At 43.2% G+C, this 19,016-nt stretch overlaps 2 protein-coding genes across 2 annotated transcripts in view; one reads left to right on the top strand and one right to left on the bottom strand.

Annotated features, from left to right (window-relative positions):
• PCOLCE2 (procollagen C-endopeptidase enhancer 2) overlaps positions 1-9,850 on the bottom strand; it is a 97,213-nt gene extending 87,363 nt beyond the window's left edge. Inside the window, exons 1-2 of the mRNA XM_005888758.2 lie at positions 9,474-9,850; positions 8,363-8,471 (exon numbers count right to left, since the gene is read on the bottom strand). Of these exons, the coding sequence (XP_005888820.2) occupies positions 8,363-8,471; positions 9,474-9,556 (192 nt within the window). The 5' untranslated portion in view covers positions 9,557-9,850. The remainder of the gene's footprint in view (positions 1-8,362; positions 8,472-9,473) is intronic.
• On the top strand, positions 9,555-13,795 carry LOC102273670 (ferritin light chain). The gene is made up of 3 exons (XM_070362366.1): positions 9,555-9,703; positions 11,722-11,804; positions 13,004-13,795. The coding sequence occupies exons 1-3, from the start codon at positions 9,555-9,557 to the stop codon at positions 13,693-13,695; spliced, it is 924 nt and encodes a 307-aa protein (XP_070218467.1). The 3' UTR covers positions 13,696-13,795.
• Positions 13,796-19,016: the final 5,221 nt, after the last annotated feature.

Below are 19,016 nucleotides of genomic sequence, written 5' to 3'. Positions count from 1 at the left end.
CTTACTCCTTGGAAGGAAAGTTACGACAAACCTAGACAGCATATTCAAAAGCAGAGACATTACTTTGTCAACAAAGTTCCGTCTAGTCAAGGCTATGGTTTTTCCAGTGGTCATGTATGGATGTGAGAGTTGGACTGTGAAGAAAGCTGAACGCTGAAGAATTGATGCTTTAGAACTGTGGTGTTGGAGAAGACTCTTGAGAGTCCCTTGGACTGCAAGGAGATCCAACCAGTCCACCCTAAAGGAGATCAATCCTGAGGGTTCATTGGAAGGACTGATGTTGAAGCTGAATCTCCAATCCTTTGGCCACCTGATGCGAAGAGCTGACTCATTTGAAAAGACCCTGATGCTGGGAAAGATTGAGGGCAGGGGGAGAAGGGGATGACAGAGAATAAGATGGTTGGATAGCATCACTGACTCAATGGACATGGGTTTGGGTGGACTCCGGGAGTTGGTGATGGACAAGGAAGCCTGGCGTGCTGCGGTTCATGGAGTCACAAAGAGTCAGACATGACTGAGCGACTGAACTGAACTGAATACTAACCTCACTGCATACGACAGGCTCTAGGTTTATCTGCACCACTACGACTGACTCAATTTCTTTCCTTTTTAAGGCTGAGTAATATTCCAGTGTGTGTGTGTGTGTGTGTGTGTGTGTGTGTATAAATATACACGCTACATCTTCTTTATCCATTCATCAATGGACATCTAGGTTGCTTCCATGTCCTGGATATTGTAAATAGTGCTGCAGTGAACATTAGAGCACATGTGTCTTTTTGAGTTATGAGGGTCATACTGCATATACATGAAATCTAGAAAAACAGTACGGATGAACCTGTCTGCAGGGCAGGAATGCAGACGCACACTTAAATAATGGACATGTGGACACAGCAAGGGAGGGAGACGGTGGGAAAAACTGAGAGTAGCACTGACATGTATACACTACCACGCGTAACACAGGTATCTAGCAGGAAGCTTCTGTGCAGAGCAGGGAGCATAGCTCGGTGCTCTGTGATGACCTAGAAGGGTGGGAAGTCGGTGCGGGGGGGTTGGAAGGGAGGTCTAAGAGGGTGGGGATATAGCTAATTCACTTGCTATACAGCAGAAACGAACACAATGCTGTAAAGGAACTACATTCCAATTAAAAAAAACACAACCAAACCTTGAACATTATCTACAACAGCACCGTCCAAAAGAACTTCTTGTGATGATGGACATATTCATATTAAATACTGTCTAATACGGTGACTGCCATCTACATGTGGTCACTGAGCATTTGAAATGTGACTGAGGAACTGGATTTTTTAAAAGCTTTTTTTGGCCATGCTGGGTCTTAGTTGTGGCATGCAGGATCTTTTGTTGTGGCATCTGGGACCTAGTTCCCTGACCAGGTATCGAACCTGGATCCCCTGCACTGGGAGTGCAGAGTCTTAGCCACTGGACCACCAGAGAAGTTCCAAAGAACTGGATTTAAAATGTGCAACTTAAATTTAATTAAGTTTAAATTTAAATAGCCAATGTTGATTGTGCATTTAGACAGTGCAGCTGTCCACAGAATAGCAATGAACTCTTTTAAGTACTATAATTCAAGGACAAATCTAAATTTCCACTCTGCAAATTGAACTTCCATATCAGAAAGTCCAATACAAATGGCTAGAAAGTTTGCTTGTGACCACTAACTAGCCTTCACCTTTCTCAAAGTATACAGACATTAACATCAGACTTTCCCCAATCCCCCACTGATAAGACACAGTTTGATGACAAGGATTTGATGGTGAAAACCACCTTACTGGGACACATCTCCAGTCTAGAAGAATGGACTGGGAGGCAGATGAGGGTGAGAGGTGGGATATTTCTAGCTATGGGAACTTGAGTTTGAGGGCTACTCTAGACTATTCCATCTTGAGGGGTCTCTATGATATTGAATCACTAGTGGGAACTCCTCAGTTTACTGACTGCAGGAGCTGGAAGGTAGACTGGATCCACTGGCTTTCAGAAAGCTTTTAATAGACTGCCTTGTTTGAGGCTATACCAGAACACAGCCCTGTCTGGAGCAGGTGACGAGGAAGGGTCCAGAGAGAGCCTGGAGGATTAGGCCTCTTGGCTGGTACCACTCCACCCTTACTGCATTCAGAACCTCTAAGACAACTGCTTTAGGCAGAAGGCTCCATATTTCTTCATCTCCTTCGTAACTACCCTTGTCCATTCTACCCCCTTCTCTCTCCTGGAGACCACAGAGCTTCCTAATTGGTCTCCTGGCTTCTCCTCTTAGCTCCCTACAACTCATCTTCCACACAGCAGCCAGAATCATCTTTTCAAATCAAATCATCTCTGAACTTCCCTGACCGTCCAGGGGTTAATTAAGATTTTGCCTTCCAATTCAGGTGTGCGAGTTCAATTCCTGGTTAGGGAGCTGAGATCCCACATGCCTGAAGGATAAAAGACCAAAACATAAAACAGAAATGATATTATAACCAATTCAATAAAGACTTTAAAAATGGTCCACATCAAAGAAAAAAAATGTTAAAAAAAAAAAATCAGATCATCTCACTCCTCTGCAAGGTTCTCCGGTAGCTTCCTACTCAAAAAATTCAACCTTTTCACCATGGCCTGCAAGGCCCTGCTCACCTTTTTGACTTCTTCTCTAGTTACCCCTTTGCTCATTCTGTTCCCAGCCACACTGATCTCCTGGCTGTTCTTCAGACAAGTCAAGCTTCTTTGAATCTCAGGGCCTTTGTACCGATGCTTGCTGGTCCCTCTGCCTAAAATGCTCTTCCCCAGACCTCCACATGGCTGGCTCCTTATCACTCAGGCCTCAGTTCAAATGTCACCTCCTCAGAGTGGCCTTTCCTGATCACCTCATTCATTGCTGCTGCTATTCCACCACTAAATTATGTCTGTTTAGTTGTTTCACAAATTTCCTGAGGAATATTAACATATTATAAAACTCACCCATTTTAAGTGCACTTTTAGTAAAAACAAGTTGTACAGCCACCACCATAGGTCAATTTTAGACCATTTCCACGTTCTTGAGATCCCTCATGACTATTAACTGTTAATCCCCATACCTACCTGTCCCCTGCCACAGGCAAGCACTAATCGATAATACTCTGTCTCTACGGACTTGCCTTTTCTGAATATTTCATGTAAATGAATTATACAATTATTATCTAATACTCCACTGCTCTGTTTTAATTATTATTATTTTCTTTTGACCGTGCCATGCAGCTTGCAGAATCTTACTTCCCTGACCAGGGACCAAACCTGCATCCTCGGCAATGGAAGTACAGCATCCTAACCACTGAGCCACGAGGAAATTCCCTTATTTTATTTTGAAAGTATTTTTTATCTTGGTAAAATATACGTAACATAACATGTACCCGCTTCCGCCATTATTGTAAGTGTATAGGTCAGTAGCATTAAGCGCACTCACACTGTGGTGCGCCCATCACCAACATGCAACTCCAGAACCTTCTCAGCCCTCCCAACTGAACCTCTATATCCATTAAATACTAACTCCTTTCCGCTACTCCCCCGCCTGAGAAGACTACCATTCTACTTCCTTTCTCTGATTCTGACTACTCTTGGTGCCCCATGTTAAAAGAATCATACAATATTTGTCCTTTTGTGACTGGCTTATTTCACTTAGCATAATGTCTTCAAGGTTTATCCATGTTGTAGCATGTGTCAGAATTTCTTTAATAGTTAAAGCTGAATAATATTCCTCTGTATACCGCATTTTGTTTGTCCATTCATCTGTAGATAGATACCTGGGTTGCTTCCACCTTTTGGCTCTTGTGAATAACGTGGCCAAGAACATGGACATATAAATATCTGTTCAAATCCAGCTTTCACTTCTTTTCGGTATACACCCTGATGTGGAATCTCTGGGTAATATGATAATTCTATGCTTAATTTCTTGAGAAAGTGTCCCATTGTTTTCCACAGCAGCTGCATAATTTTACATTCCTACCAGCAATGCACAAGGGTTCCAATGTCTCCACTTCTTTGCCAACACTTGTTATTTTCTATTTTTTATAGTAGTCATCCTAATGGGTGTGAAGTAGTAGCCACTTTATTTTTATAATTCATTCATCATTACTTATTTACTTAAATATTTTCTTATTTACTTGTTTGTTTAAACATTAATTCCCTCATCTCTCCAAACTAGGATGCTAGCTGCATGAGGGCAAGGAGCTTGTTCACCATAACTCCAGTGGTATCCAAGACCCAACATACATTTGTTGAATGAATAACAGACCTTAGGGCCACAAGCTTCTACAAACTGTAGCCCAACCACAGTTCTCTTTCTATTATCAACCCAGGGACACACAGAAGCTGCTAAGTCGTTTCATTCGTGTCCGACTCTGTGTGACCCCATAGACAGCAGCCCACCAGACTCCCCCATCCCTGGGATTCTCCAGGCAAGAACACTGGAGTGAGTTACCATTTCCTTCTCCAATGCATGAAAGTGAAAAGTAAAAGTGAAGTCGCTCAGTCATGTCCAACTCTTAGCGACCCCATGGACTGCAGCCTACCAGGTTCCTCCCTCCATGGGATTTTCCAGGCAAGAGTACTGGAGTGGGGTGCCATCGCCTTCTCCCACACAGAAGCTAGGGAGTTTCTTTTAGCTACTCTGACACACCAGAGGACCATTAGAAAGAACTGTAAAGATTTTTACCAATGATGCAGTTCTTTTCCTTGTGAAATATGAAGAAAAGAAGATACCGTCAAACTATAACCTTGAGAGCATCCACGGCCTTTGTGAACATTCTGCTGAGGGTACAATTATAACCAGGAGAATGTGCTGGGCTCCTCTGGAAGCTCTTGGTCCTATTCACATGCAAACATACAAGTGGCAGCTGCTTGAAATAGAATCAACCAGCTAAGAGTGAAAACTATAAAGCTTTTCACTAGAAAAACAAATTGTGCCGTCCTTTCTTGTACATTACCTATGCTTTCTAAAAATATATTTTTTTTCTAAAAAGGCTGGCATTTGTTACTCAACTTTGGAACATTAGTTCGGGCAGCCTAGGCAAACCACAAATAAATATGTCACAGAGACTGCCTGTCGTCTGCTTGTTTTCCCTTCTTTCCACAGGTGATAGAAGATGTTTATTCAAAAGAAGACTTCTGGATTTTAGCGGAGCACACAGATTCCTGACAAGAAGCCTTCACTTCAGGGCTTCCTTGCAGCTAGTAAGGGCCATGTAATTAGTAACTGGCAAATGTGATGTGAACAGCAAAGTGCATGTAATTCTGCGCAATGTCCTTAAAGGGAGCATCTGTGCCCTTCTTCTCTTCCTTTTTGCTGGCTAGACCATGCACCTACCTGATGGCTGGAACTTGAGCACACATCTGAATGGATACTGAGTTACTAATGATTTGAAGCAGCCACACCAATTCTGGATTGTCTACCTCCAGATCCCTTCACATAAGAGAGAACCAAGTTTCTGGTTTTGTTGTTGCTCTAGTTGCTAAGTTGTGTCCGACTCTTTGCCACCCCATGAACTGTAGCACGCCAGGCTCCTCTGTCCACGGGATTTCCCAGACAAGAATACTGGTGTGGGTTGCCATTCCCTTCTCCAGGGGATCTTCCCAAACAAAGGATCGAACCTGCATCTCCTGCATTGACAGGCAGATTCTTTACCACTGAGCCACCAGGGAAACCCAAGCTTCTGGTTGAGCTACTGTTACTTTGGATCCCTTTAACTGGGAGCTGACCTAGTTCTAACTCACATAGAATCTCCCCAAAAAGATTATAGGAGAACCGAAGTACAAAAATTTCCTAAAAGTACATGACAACATTGATTGTTCCATCAAAGATGAGCTGCTTTAAGCTGATGCCAAGCCCAGCTAAGCCAATATACTAAGTGGGTGGCAGTGATCTGCCATGTTGCCTGTGGGTCAGAAGGAAAGATGAGTCAATACCAGCAGCAAAGGGTAACAGTGTTGGCTAATATTTAGTGAGCACTTATTATATCCCAGGCACTCAGCCCAAGAGCTTTATATGTACCATCTCATGTTGTCTTTACAACAATCCTGAGGTTTAAAGAAGATAAATCCATCACACAGCTTATGAGTGAAGAAATGTGAGCCCACCTACCTCACCTTTGCATTGTATCCATATGCAGCATCCATTAATACTTCCCTCCCGCATACATAAGAATGGGGTAGTCAGGGCTCTCGAGAGCACTCCAGTTTGTCAAGGAGAACTTTCACTGGACACCCTCCTCTGTCCCATCAACACTAACAATGCCCCTAACACCCAAAACACTGGGCTAACCTTGGAGTCTACTTGTCAGGCACAAGATGCCTCTCAGTCCCTAATTTCCTTGGATCATTTTTAACTCGTAGCCATTTACTTACAACTGAAACACAACTATAACGTGAAAAGCAAGTTACATGTTTGTTTCAGAGCCTTATTTCACATTTATGCTAATATCAATATTTCGAGGGGATTCCCTGGTGGCTCAGCAGTAAAGAATCTACCTGCAATGCAAGAGACCCGAGCTTCATCACTCGGTCAGGAAGACCCCTGGAGGAGGGCATGGCAATCGACTCCAGTATTCTTGCTGGAGAATCCCCATGGACAGAGGAGCCTGGCAGGGCTACAATTGAGTCGGACACAACTGAAGCAACTGAGCATGAACATTTATACCGCTGCTGTGGGCCTCAGTTTCCTCATCTATAATATGGGAATAATTGTACTTTCTCACAGTGATTTCAAAGATTCGGTAAAATTATGCCTGTTAACTTCTGGCACACAGTAAGTGCTCAACAAGAGGTATCTACTTAAAAAAATCATAATTCATGGCTGACATTGAATGAAGCTTTCAGTGAACTAATGTGTTCAGTTATTAAACAACTTCCCTAAAATGAAAAAATACAGAAGATAACAGTCACTACTGTGCTGACTGGAAAAATGACAGTCTAGTTGACTAAATCCAGACTTTTTTTTTTTTTTTCAGACTTATTTTTTTTAAGCTGCTGCTGCTAAGTTGCTTCAGTCGTGTCTGACTCTGTGCAACCCCATAGACGGCAGCCCACCAGGCTCCCCCGTCCCTGGGATTCTCCAGGCAAGAACACTGGAATGGGTTGCCATTTCCTTCTCCAATGCATGAAAGTGAAAAGTGAAAGTGAAGTCGCTCAGTCGTGTCCGACTCTTAGCAACCCCATGGACTGCAGCCTACCAGGCTCCTCCGCCCATGGGATTTTCTAGGCAAGAGTCCTGGAGTGCGGTGCCATCGCCTTCTCTTTTTTAAGCTAGCTGTCTCTAAATCTGACTTCTTATCTTGACTTAACGTAATCTATGCTATTACTAACCAGCCTGTTAGTTCTGTTAGTTTTTGTTTGATATTTAGGCATTTCCCCCCCGAAAGTGAAAGTAAAAGTTGCTCAGTCCTGTCTGACTTTTTTCGACCCCATGAACTACGGAATTATTCATGCCAGAATACTGGAGTGGGTAGCCGTTCCCTTCTCCAGGGAATCTTCCCAACCCCGGGATCGAACCCTGGCTTCCCACATTGCAGGCAGATTCTTCACCAGCTGAGCTACAAGGGAAGCCCTTTTCCCCACTAAGTTATTATTATTCTCTATTTTTAGATTGCCTTTAATGGTGGTTTTTCAAAAATATCCATTCCCCCCAAATGCAGTTGTGAGAACAATCATTTAATTGTTTTAGTATTTACTTATTTGTCTATGCCAGGTCTCAGCTGCAGCATGCAGGATCTTGCGTTGTGGGATCCTTTTCAGCTGCAGCACGCTAACTTTTAGTTGCAGCATGTGGAACTTCCCCCACCAGGGCTCAAACCCTTGCCCTCTGCATTGGAAGCTCAGAGTCTTAGCCACTAGACCACCAGGGAAGTCCCTTTAGGGTGGTTTTAAGTCAGACATTAATAGGATTCTTTTTTTTTTTTCTTTTTCTTTTGCCTAACCGCCCTCCAATGGATATAAAGTAGTCAGAGGTGAGTACTACCTTTGATTTTCTATCCACCACTGGGAGACATTTATGAAAGGCACAAGCAATAAATAGCTCCTAAAAGTCTTTACAAGGGGCCTTTGCTTGAAAATAGCCTTCATTCAGAATCCATGAAATTCAGCTGAGTCCAACTGGGTTTTCAGAAAACACATCTGCTTTAAGAATTTATCCCTCCAAGCATTATCTCGAGCCCTTTCTAATTGTTAACGCAGGACACCATCAGTTCTATTAAAAATCTCCCAAATAGTTGAGGCAAAGCCAACATTTCACTATTTCAGACATTTACCCCCAACCCAAATTCTGTCACCAGAGGAGAAAAGCAGCAGGTCTTCCAGTTTTCAGTATTCATTTTTGGAGAATAATCTTTTAAAAACTGCTTACTGTGATTTTCCAGGTACATTTGCTATTGGGAGGGTACACTCCAGGAAAACCTTCGCTGCCAATAAATCCAGACTCTCCGGTAAGAATGCCGCCACATGTGAAAACAGGTCTGGGAAAATAAGAGGAAAAGAAATCTGAAACAGAGCCTAACAATTCACTGTCAATTTCAGAAAGACGTAGTTTATTAATAGGGATAAAATGAATACTGACTATTAAGTGCCTGCATCATATAGGGAATTTGAAATACTTATTAGCTCTTAGAATATTTAAATTATAGCCTAATAAAACATTCAGTCCAGCTACAATGATCTCCACCATAGTAACACTATAATAACAAGATCAATCTACCGATCTATCCATCCATCCATCCACCATCCATATGCAATCAAGTCCGTATCAAGTGATAAGACATCACTGGAAAATGGTAAATAGAAAATGTAACTAGGGGGAGTGAGAGAGAAAAGGTGAGAGCTAGGCTCTGTGAAGTGCATGGTTTTAAAGACAGACAAGTAATTAGTTAATGTGGGAAAGTTTTAATTTCCTAGATGAAGAGAGATGCCTAATTCTCCCTGTTTTGGAAAATAGTTGGCCATTGGCAGAGCCTCCCACTGAAAAGGGATGTTGATGGTGATGGAGGTGGAAAAGGAGATGCCAAAGTTGGCCATAGGACGAGTCCCCAGCCCAGGTCCTGGAGCCATCCGGCAGCTCAGAGGTTGGTGAAGAGTTAACTTTCCGAGAGCTGCTCCCGGGCGCCGGGCAACTCGGGCTTTTCCGTAGGCTTAAGCCTCTGGGCAAAGCGTCTCCAGGGAAGAAAACAGAAGTAAACCAAAGTTCACATATTTGGGCCCCAGTGCTTCTTTGCACCCGCATAAAGCTGCGGGCAGAGGAGACCCAGGGCAGGTTAAGCCCCTACCACGTGGTGGCTGGCCAGCTGCAGGGCCGTCCAGCGGGCGAAACTGGGGGCGCAGGAGGGAGCCCCGACGACGGGCGCCGTCCCGTGTCCCGGTGGCGCGTGGGTCCCCCGGCGCCCCAAAGCGAACTGGGTAAAGTAAAGCAGCGGGCGAGGGGCTAGGAGGAAGGAGGGGAGGGGTGCGGTTGGGGGTCGCGTTACCTCTCGGAGAGCTGCGGACGCGAGTGCTGGGCGGCGGCGACCAGCAGCAGGCAGAGCGGGGCCCAGGCGCCCGCGCCCCTCATGGCTGGTGAAGACGCTCGGGGCTCGCCCCACCCCGGCGCGCACACCGGAGCACCGCGCGCTCCGCACCCGCCCGGGCTCCCGCCCCGGCGCGCCCCGCACCCCGGCTTCTCCCGCTCGCTCGCACGCGCCGCCGCGGGGCAGCCCAGGTAGCTGGGTGTGCGCGGCAGGCGGGGCCGGGGCGCTTTTCTAGAGGCGATTACGGTGCAGTCTGCTTCGCCGCTGGATGTCCCCTGAGGAGTTGCTCTGGCAGCCACAGGCCACTGCTGAATATCCCGTTTGTTCTCCAGCGGCGAGAGGGGGCGGCTCCCAGGCCGGAGCCTCCTCCTTTCTTGGGGCGGGCGGGCGGCTCCTCGCTGGCACCCCGAGACCCGCAGTCCTGGTCACATCCCGCCGGCAGGGGCGGTGAGGAGAAGGATGAAAGAGAACCCCCTGCCAAGTGGTACCCAAATGGGACTCGGTGCCTTGATCTACAGATGATAGGGGGTGGTGTGACCTTGGTTTGCTTTAGGGGGTGTTTTTCTCTAGTTGCTTTTAAATAAAAAGTATTGACGCTAGCTGGTTGCTGGAAAACGTAGGGTTCCTCCTTCAAACACCCAGCTCCAAGGATAGAAAGGGGAAAATAAAAGAGGGATTCTATCATATTTTAACTCCTACCCTAGTTCTCTTACTTTAAGCAAACACGGACCTACACACACACACACCCGTCTATACATACACACGTACAGTGTCAGTAGATTCTTTTATGTATTTACTGGTGTGTGAGAATAGGGACATAGTTTCTATTTGGGAGGGGGATTAGGAGTTAGAAACGAGTTTTCAGCCATGCGATTTGTGACTGAATTATCATTATTGTGCCAAATATAAGACAAAATCCGGATCATCAGTTCTCACTATCCCCTGTTATGTTTTGAAAATAGTATTTCTTTGCTAGCATCTCTTTTTAAAAAGATATTTTCCAACAATGTCTTTTTCTGTAGTATTAATTACTTTTTACAGAGAATTTGTTTTTCTAAGAACAATTGCAGTCTTATGGAGTCAAGACTAATTTTAAATATTTATTTGGCTAAGTGTTTCTCAATAACCATAGAGTAGTAAAAGAAAAACAAGAACAGAATGGATTCACTGAGGTTTTTCAATGACCAGGTCCCCACAAAAGGGATATAGCTGAATTTACATGCCTCCTTTTAGATGTTCCTCCTACATTATTTTCACCATTCTAAGCAGAATAATAATAATAAGCATTAAGATAGTACTTACCAAGACTTCATTTCTAATAATGAACCTACAGTGTTAAGAACCTATAGTGTTAAGAACATAAATACTCATAAATACATAAAGGAAATAAACAAAAGTTGGCTACATAGAATAATCTTATTTTTAGAAAAGTGGATTCCAGGAGTCAATAGTAGGAACCAGAATTTCCCTGTGGGGTTTAGATTTTCTAACTATTTTTGAAAAAGTGAAGGAAAAATACACCAAGAACTACAACTTTTAAAAAATTTTCTAAAGGCACCACACCCTGTGAGACATTAAGAAAAGAAAAAAAGGATCACAGAATTTGGCAAACAACATTACATCCTGAAACCTACACCCTCAACCCAATAAAATTGTTTTAAAACAGCAAATAGGAAAATAAATGATTGTTTATTTTGCACATGTTTCAAGAGTATGCTGTCCAATAGCATATGTGTTTTAGATGATATTTTATTGAAAAGTCAGAGTTTTAAATTATAGAGTGAAAATATTACTCAACTCACTTTCTGGTAATGATTTGAAGTGATCATAGCCAGAAAATACTTCATTCTTAGGACTAAGCTAAGTTTTCAAAATTTTAAATTAAAAAACAAAGTATTAAACATGACTAAGTGGATAGATAACTGAACATAAGTACGCAACAACTCTTTTCTTAATTTATGTGTTTATATAATGACTGTGTTTATTACTGTGTTTATATCCTCACTAAAAAAGTTAGAGTTTCAGCACTGATAGTTCTGTTATTGTTGAGATATGTAAAAAGACATGAATGTTACCATATGATTTTAGAAATTTACTAAGACCTTATTATTTGCTGTTAGAAATGAATATTTAACTTGGAACTACAATTCTGACCAAAATTATAAACCTTTAATGTCCCGAGAAGTTTAATGTGTTAAAATTGAGACAGACCCAAGTGGACTCTGAAGGTTCATGTAAAAACCTTCAGTGAGACCGATTTTTGGACTTCAGAGATGCAGTGTTGCTATGGTGGTAGGTAGCCACAGAATTCCAGGCACTAGGAAAGGGGAAAGGTGGAGGGGACCAAACCCTGTGGATGCAGAGTGGTAGGTGAGGTGATCCTTGTTGTTCAAAGTGTATATTACCCAGCCTTTGCAGTAAACCAAATTGCACAGAGACTCAAAGTCATAAGAGTATGAGGATATTCACCAGTGGACTAACCACTAACAAAATCAGACCACACTCAAATGTATTTTGCTGCATAATATCAGCACCTGTGTGTACATAATATCAACACCTGTGTGTACATTTTGAAGAAAGTGGAGAAAACCACTAGACCATTCAGGTATGACCTAAATGAAATCCCTTATGACTATACAGTGGAAGTGAGAAATAGATTTAAGGGACTAAATCCGATAGACAGAGTACCTGATGAACTATGGATGGAGGTTCGTGACATTGTACAGGAGACATGAATCAAGACCATCCCCATGGAAAAGAAATGCGAAAAAGCAAAATGGCTCTCTGAGAAGGCCTTACAAACAGCTGTGAAAAGAAGGGAAGTGAAAAGCAAAGGAGAAAAGGAAAGATATACCCATTTGAATGCAGAGTTCCAAAGAATAGCAAGGAGAGATAAGAAAGCCTTCCTCAGTGACCAGTGCAAACAAATAGAGGAAAACAATAGAATGGGAAAGACTAGAGATCTCTTCAAGAAAATTAGAGACAACAAGGGAACATTTCATGCACAGATGGGCTCAATAAAGGACAGAAATGGTATGGACCTAACAGAAGCAGAAGACATTAAGAAGAGGTGGCAAGAATACACAGAAGAACTGTACAAAAAAGATCTTCACGACCCAGATAATCACTATGGTGTGATCACTCACCTAGAGCCAGACAGCCTGGAATGTGAAGTCAAGAGGGCCTTAGTAAGCATCACTACAAACAAAGCTAATGGAGGTGATGGAATTCCAGTTGAGCTATTTCAAATCCCGAAGGATGACGCTGTGAAAGTGCTGCACTCAATATGCCAGCAAATTTGGAAAGCTCAGCAGTGGCCACAGGACTGGAAAAGGTCAGTTTTCATTCCAATCCCAAAGAAAGGCAATGCCAAAGAATGCTGAAACTACCGCACAGTTGCACTCATCTCACACGCTAGTGAAGTAATGCTTAAAATTCTCCAAGCCAGAAGTGCAGGGGCGGCCCCGCAGATCTGTCTCTTGCTTCAACAGTGCTTGGACGGAACAGACGCAGGGACGCCCCTTGCTCCAGCCTCCGATCACCCTCCAACCTTTTTTCCAGTCGCAACCTCCGAGTCAGCCACCCAGCTGTCCGCGATCACCGGGACCAGCCACCATTTTTTAACTCATTATTACCGACCAGATTATTACCGAATCTAAGCTCCCAGATTCGTCAGAATTATTCTACCGAGGTGGAGGCCGCCGTCAACCGCCTGGTTAACATGCAACTGCGGGCTTCCTACGCCTACCTCTCTCTGGGCTTCTATTTCGACCGCGACGATGTGGCCCTGGAGGGTGTAGGTCACTTTTTTCGCGAATTGGCCAAGGAGAAGCGCGAGGGCGCGGAGCGTCTCTTGAAAATGCAAAAACAGCGTGGCGCCCGCGCCCTCTTCCTGGACGTGCAAAAGCCATCTCAAAATGAGTGGGGTAAAACCCAGGACGCTATGGAAGCCGCCCTTCTCGTAGAGAAGAACCTGAATCAAGCCCTGTTGGATCTGCATGGCCTGGCTTCTGCCCACGGAGACCCCCACATCTGTGACTTCCTGGAGAACCACTTCCTAGATGAGGAAGTGAAACTCATCAAGAAGATGGGTGACCACCTGACCAACCTCCTCAGGCTGGCTGGTCTCCAGGCTGGGTTGGGCGACTATCTCTTAGAAAGGCTCATCCTCAAGCACGACTAGGAGCTTCTGGAGACCAGTGGCCATTGAAGAACCCACCTAACATCAGGGCTGCCTGAAGCCCCTCTCTGCAGCCACTAGGCAGCTTTTTAACACCCTGGAGCCCTCCCTCAAGCCTTGGACCAAAAGGAAACAATAAAGCTTTTTGCAGCATAAAAAAAAAAAAAAAAATTCTCCAAGCCAGGCTTCAGCAATACGTGAACCGTGAACTTTGAGATGTTCAAGCTGGCTTTAGGAAAGGCAGAGGAACCAGAGATCAAATGGCCAGCATCCTCTGGATCATCGAAAAAGCGAGAGTTCCAGAAACACATCTATTTCTGCTTTATTGACTATGCCAAAGCCTTTGACTGTGTGGATCACAATAAACTGTGGAAAATTCTGAAAGAGATGGGAATCCCAGACCACCTGACCTGCCTCTTGAGAAATTTGTATGCAGGTCAGGAAGCAACAGTTAGAACTGGACATGGAACAACAGCCTGGTTCCAAATTGGGAAAGGAGTATGTCAAGGCTGTATATTATCACCCTACTTATTTAACTTATATGCAGAGTACATCATGAGAAACACTGGGCTGGATGAAGCACAAGCTGGAATCAAGATTGCCAGGAAAAAGATCAATAACTGCAGATATGAAGATGACACCACCCTTATGGCAGAAAGTGAAGAAGAACTAAAGAGCCTCTTGATGAAAGTGAAAGAGGAGAGTGAAAAAGTTGGCTTAAAGCTCAACATTCAGAAAACAAAGATCATGGCATCCGGTCCCATCACTTCATGGCAAATAGATGGGGAAACAGTGGAAACAGTGCCAGACTTAATTTTTCTGAGCTCCAAAATCACTGCAGATGGTGACTGCAGCCATGAAATTAAAAGACGCTTACTCCTTGGAAGGAAAGTTATGACCAACCTAGATTGCATATTAAAAAGCAGAGACATTACTTTGCCAATGAAGGTCGGCCTAGTCGAGGCTATGGTTTTCCCAGTGGTCATGTATGGATGTGAGAGTTGGACAATAGAGAAAGCTGAGCGCCAAAGAATTGATGCTTTTGAACTGTGGTGTTGGAGAAGACTCTTGAGAGTCCCTTGAACTGCAAGGAGATCCAACCAGTCCATCCTAAAGGAGATCAGTCCTGAGGGTTCATTGGAAGGACTGATGTTGAAGCTGAAACGCCAATGCTTTGGCCACCTGATGCGAAGAGCTGACTCATTTGAAAAGACCCTGATGCTGGGAAAGATTGAGGGCAGGAGAAGAAGGGGACGACAGAGGATGAAATGGTTGGATGGCATCACCGACTTGATGGACATGGGTTTGGGTGGACTCCGGGAGTTGGTGATGGACAGGGAGGCCTGACGTGCTGCAGTTCACGGGGTCACAAAGAGTCAGACATGACTGAGCAACTGAACTAAACTGTCTGTACTCAGTCGCTCAGTTGTGTCCGACCCTTTGCGACCCCATGGACTGTAGCCTTCCAGGCCCCTCTGTCCATGGCATTTTCCAGGCAAGAATACTGGAGCAGATTGCCATTTCCTACTCCAGGGGATCGTCCAGAACCAGGGATCAAACACACTTCTCCTGTGTCTCCTGCATAACAGGTGGATTCTTTACCATTGAGCCACCTGGGAAACTCCCTAGCTAGGCCCAATATGTCAACATCTTTGTTAGTTAGTACCTGGTCAGTTCATCAACCTTGCAAATATCTGAAAATGCAACATAAATACATTGCACATTTAATTCATGGTGCAGTACTGATCTTGTAAAAGGTCCAGAATCTCACAAGATGGAAACAAGTGATGTTGAAAGAAGTGGAGGGATGATGGACTTTTTTGACAAATGAAAACCTAGAACAATCACTCCAGTGAACAACTGAAGGAAAAAAGCTAAAAGTCTCTGACCAAAAAAAAAAAAATTTTTAATGCCAAAAATATTAGAGATGCCTGTGTGAACAATTAAAACTCCCTAAGCTATTTTTTTTCTAAAGTAATCTACTTTATGATTTTGTGAAAGTCAAAGGTGGAGGGAAGAACGTTTGTATCTTGCTCAAATGCATTTTCATAGGGAAAATTATTCTGAAAAATCCACATTTGATTCAGTATTTTGAGAATTGGCACATAGCTGCAAATATAGATGAAATTTTGTTAAATACAAAATTTAATTTAAAAATTTTTAGTTTTGTTTTTGAAGGTAAAATTCTAAACAGTTTTTCAATATCTGCTGTGAAAATTTGGAACTTGTTTTCAGTACATTTTAAGTGGCCTTTTAATCTCAGCTATGATCATCTCTAATTACCCTGAAAGGCACCTGAACCACAATGAGGGCTCTGCATCAGATTGAAGAGGAGAGGCCGAGAGAGGACATAATAGGAAGCTGGGTTCTATCCTTACATCCCTCCCATTTGTTCTCTTAGGGGCATGAGCCATATCTGGAACTCAGGTGTGCTCTGTGCTTCCTTGAACTCGACACTGCTCCAACTGCAGCACACGAGTCTCAAGATTTATAAGTGCTCCAAATATATAAAGGAAATGAAAAGTATATGGAAAGCAATGTGTAGAATTTTTTTTTTATGCAGCCCAAGTTAGTGACAATACAATGTTCAGGATGTTTGTTTCCGTAACGTGTGTCATTCTTCAAAACTATCACACTGGAATCTCCCTGTATTCTTTTATCTAGGAAAATATAATAGTGTAGAGTTATGATATTAACACTTAAGTGATGAAATGCCTTTCCTGAATTCAGTTTTCTAGGTACTATCAACATTTAGGAACACTCTGTCATCTTTGAATTCTTGTGCATAGATACTCTGTTCTTGTCACCAAGGATTTTGGAAATTAAAACTTCAAATTTTTTTTTTTTTTTGATGACTAGTAGCCAAACTATTCCTCCTAAGAACAGAACATTGGAAGGGAATTGTACTCGTTAGTCTTCTTATCTTCAAACAACTGAGTTTATTCTGGCTGGCTCAAGCAGTATAAGGAATGTATTTTAAAAGAGAAGGTAGTTTATATTACCATTAAGAGAACTGGGGAAACTTATTTCAAGGCTATTTCCCCCAGAATAATAGACAAAACCTTGCTTCAGAAATGGCCCCATGAGAAATCTGTTGACATTGCTGCCACCAAGGCTAAGCACTAAATGCAAGTACTTCAACTTGTTGCCACTGCCACCTCTGTGAGCATAGCTCATGAATTTCTGCCCATGAAATTCAGTCTCCAACACTCCTACCTCAAAGGCCAGACAGCTCTGCTGCCACCTACAGAAGGAAAGCTCATCACAGACCCTCTTTGCTTGGATCTCTTGAATGAGTCTCCTGCAAGTGCATATGGTAATGTTCATGTCACGTGCCTGCATCTCAGCTGCAAGAAAAGCTAGGAGCTCAGCTCTTTGTGGGTGATAAGAATTGCATGTTGTATAAATTTCTCTCAATATTAAAAAGCAACTCAAAAAATAATGGCAGGCACAAATATGATTAATGTCCAAGACAGGGGAATATACGAAGTTCCATTAACCTATCTCTATGACTGAGTGACTGAACTGAACTGAACTGAGTGAGGAAATCTGATGTGAAGAACAGATTCATTGGAAAAGATCCTGATGCTGGGAAAGATTGAAGGTGGGAGGAGGAGACAACAGAGGATGAAATGGTTGAATGGCATCACCGACTCAATGCACAGGAGTTTGATCAAGCTCTGGGAGTTGGTGATGGACAGGGAAGCCTGGCATGCTACAGTCCGTGGGGTCGCAAAGAGTCAGACATGACTGAGCAACTGAACTGATTCAGGAAATCGGCTCCCAGGTGGTCTTTATGTAAACAGGTCCTGAAGAAACCTAATGTGTGTTGAATGAAACCAACTCCACTCATCTGCCCGTATTGGACAAAGAGGTCAGCAACATTTCCCTGGTTTGGAATGAAACTTTGTCCAATGGAAGCACTCCATGATAAATCATCACCATCAACATCATCACCATAATCATCATCACCATCTCTAACTTTTACTGAGCACTAATATTATGGCCTTCCCTTGTGGCTCAGCTGGTAAAGAATCCGCCTGCAATGCGGGAGACCTGAGTTTGATCCCTGGGTTGGGAAGATCCCCTGGAGAAGGGAAAGGCTATCCACTCCAGTATTCTGGCCTGGAGAATTCCATGGACTGTATAGTCCATGACTATACATGACTGGACTGAGCGAATTTCACTTTCACTTTCAATATTATACACCAGAAACTGTGATATAAATGCTTTGTAACAATATTTTGTTTAATTATCTCAAAAACCCTATATAGTAAAAATGATTATCACTATTTTTACAGGTGAAGATTCTGAGATGTATAGAGGTTAACCAATAAACCAAAACCTGCCATATGTAAAAGAAATGCTAGAATTGGAACTCACATTGACTAGAAAGTCCAGGCTCTTGATCAACATTGTGCATCAATTCAACAGAGCCTTGCAGGGGATTCTAAGTTCAGTGTACATGGAGATGGTGCCTGGAGTTGATGGATATATGCTGTGTATATGCACCCAGGAACACTGACTTCATTTTCGGTATTTCTCCAGCCTCTGCCTCACCTGCCGGCCTTGGGGCGTGTGACCAAGGACTGTCCAATCAGAGAGCTCTCCCAGGACTCTTCTGTTGTTGTTTAGTGCTAAGTTGCCTCAGACTATTTGCAACCCCACAGACTGTAGCCCGCCAGGCTCCCCTGTCCACAGGATTGTCCAAGAATACTGGAGTGGGATGCCACTTCCTTCTCCAAGGGATCTTCCCAACATAGGGATCGAACCTGCATCTCTTCTACTGGAGGTATTGGCGAAAAGGTTCTTCTACCCTCTGGAAGCAGCATGTAAGCAGATGTTATAGGAAAGAGGAGTGAGCCTGAGGTAAATGCTTCAGAGAAACAACTTATTCAATTTCCACATGAAGATGAACCTCCAAGAATTTGGAAAAGATTCTGTTGGGAACCCAAGATTCTACCACAGAATAAGACTTGGTCATGAGAAAAGATACAAGTACCAGTGTTAGTCAAAAAACTAACTTGATCCTAAAAAGTCCTCAGTGAGTGGAACATTAATGATACTGAGGGTCATGAAGTATAGAGTATAATTATCAACATGACCAAATCAAACCAAAACACCTCCGAATGATTTTATTATGTTGACTTTTGGGGATAAACATTTGCCTAAAAGAATGATTATTATTAACTGTAGGTAAGAGATTTCTTTTTATTTGTTAGATATACATCCCATAATTAAGTAAAAAAAGTCATTTGGATGCTTTTTGTAGCTAACTCATCCAGCTATCTCACCAGGACTCAACTTTACTCATAATCATGAGT

The sequence above is a fragment of the Bos mutus genome, chromosome 1, assembly GCF_027580195.1.
Source record: "Bos mutus isolate GX-2022 chromosome 1, NWIPB_WYAK_1.1, whole genome shotgun sequence".
NCBI classification, from domain to species: domain Eukaryota; kingdom Metazoa; phylum Chordata; class Mammalia; order Artiodactyla; family Bovidae; genus Bos; species Bos mutus.
This window is presented reverse-complemented; position numbering and strand designations above follow the sequence as displayed.

Excerpts from the sequence above, each read along its gene's own strand:
- LOC102273670 (XM_070362366.1), top strand. The coding sequence starts at position 9,555 with ATGGCTGGTGAAGACGCTCGGGGCTCGCCCCACCCCGGCGCGCACACC. Across the intron at positions 9,704-11,721 it reads GCCGCCGCGGGGCAGCCCAG|ACCCAAGTGGACTCTGAAGG; the intron begins GTAGCTGGGTGT and ends AAATTGAGACAG. Across the intron at positions 11,805-13,003 it reads GATGCAGTGTTGCTATGGTG|TGCTTGGACGGAACAGACGC; the intron begins GTAGGTAGCCAC and ends TTGCTTCAACAG.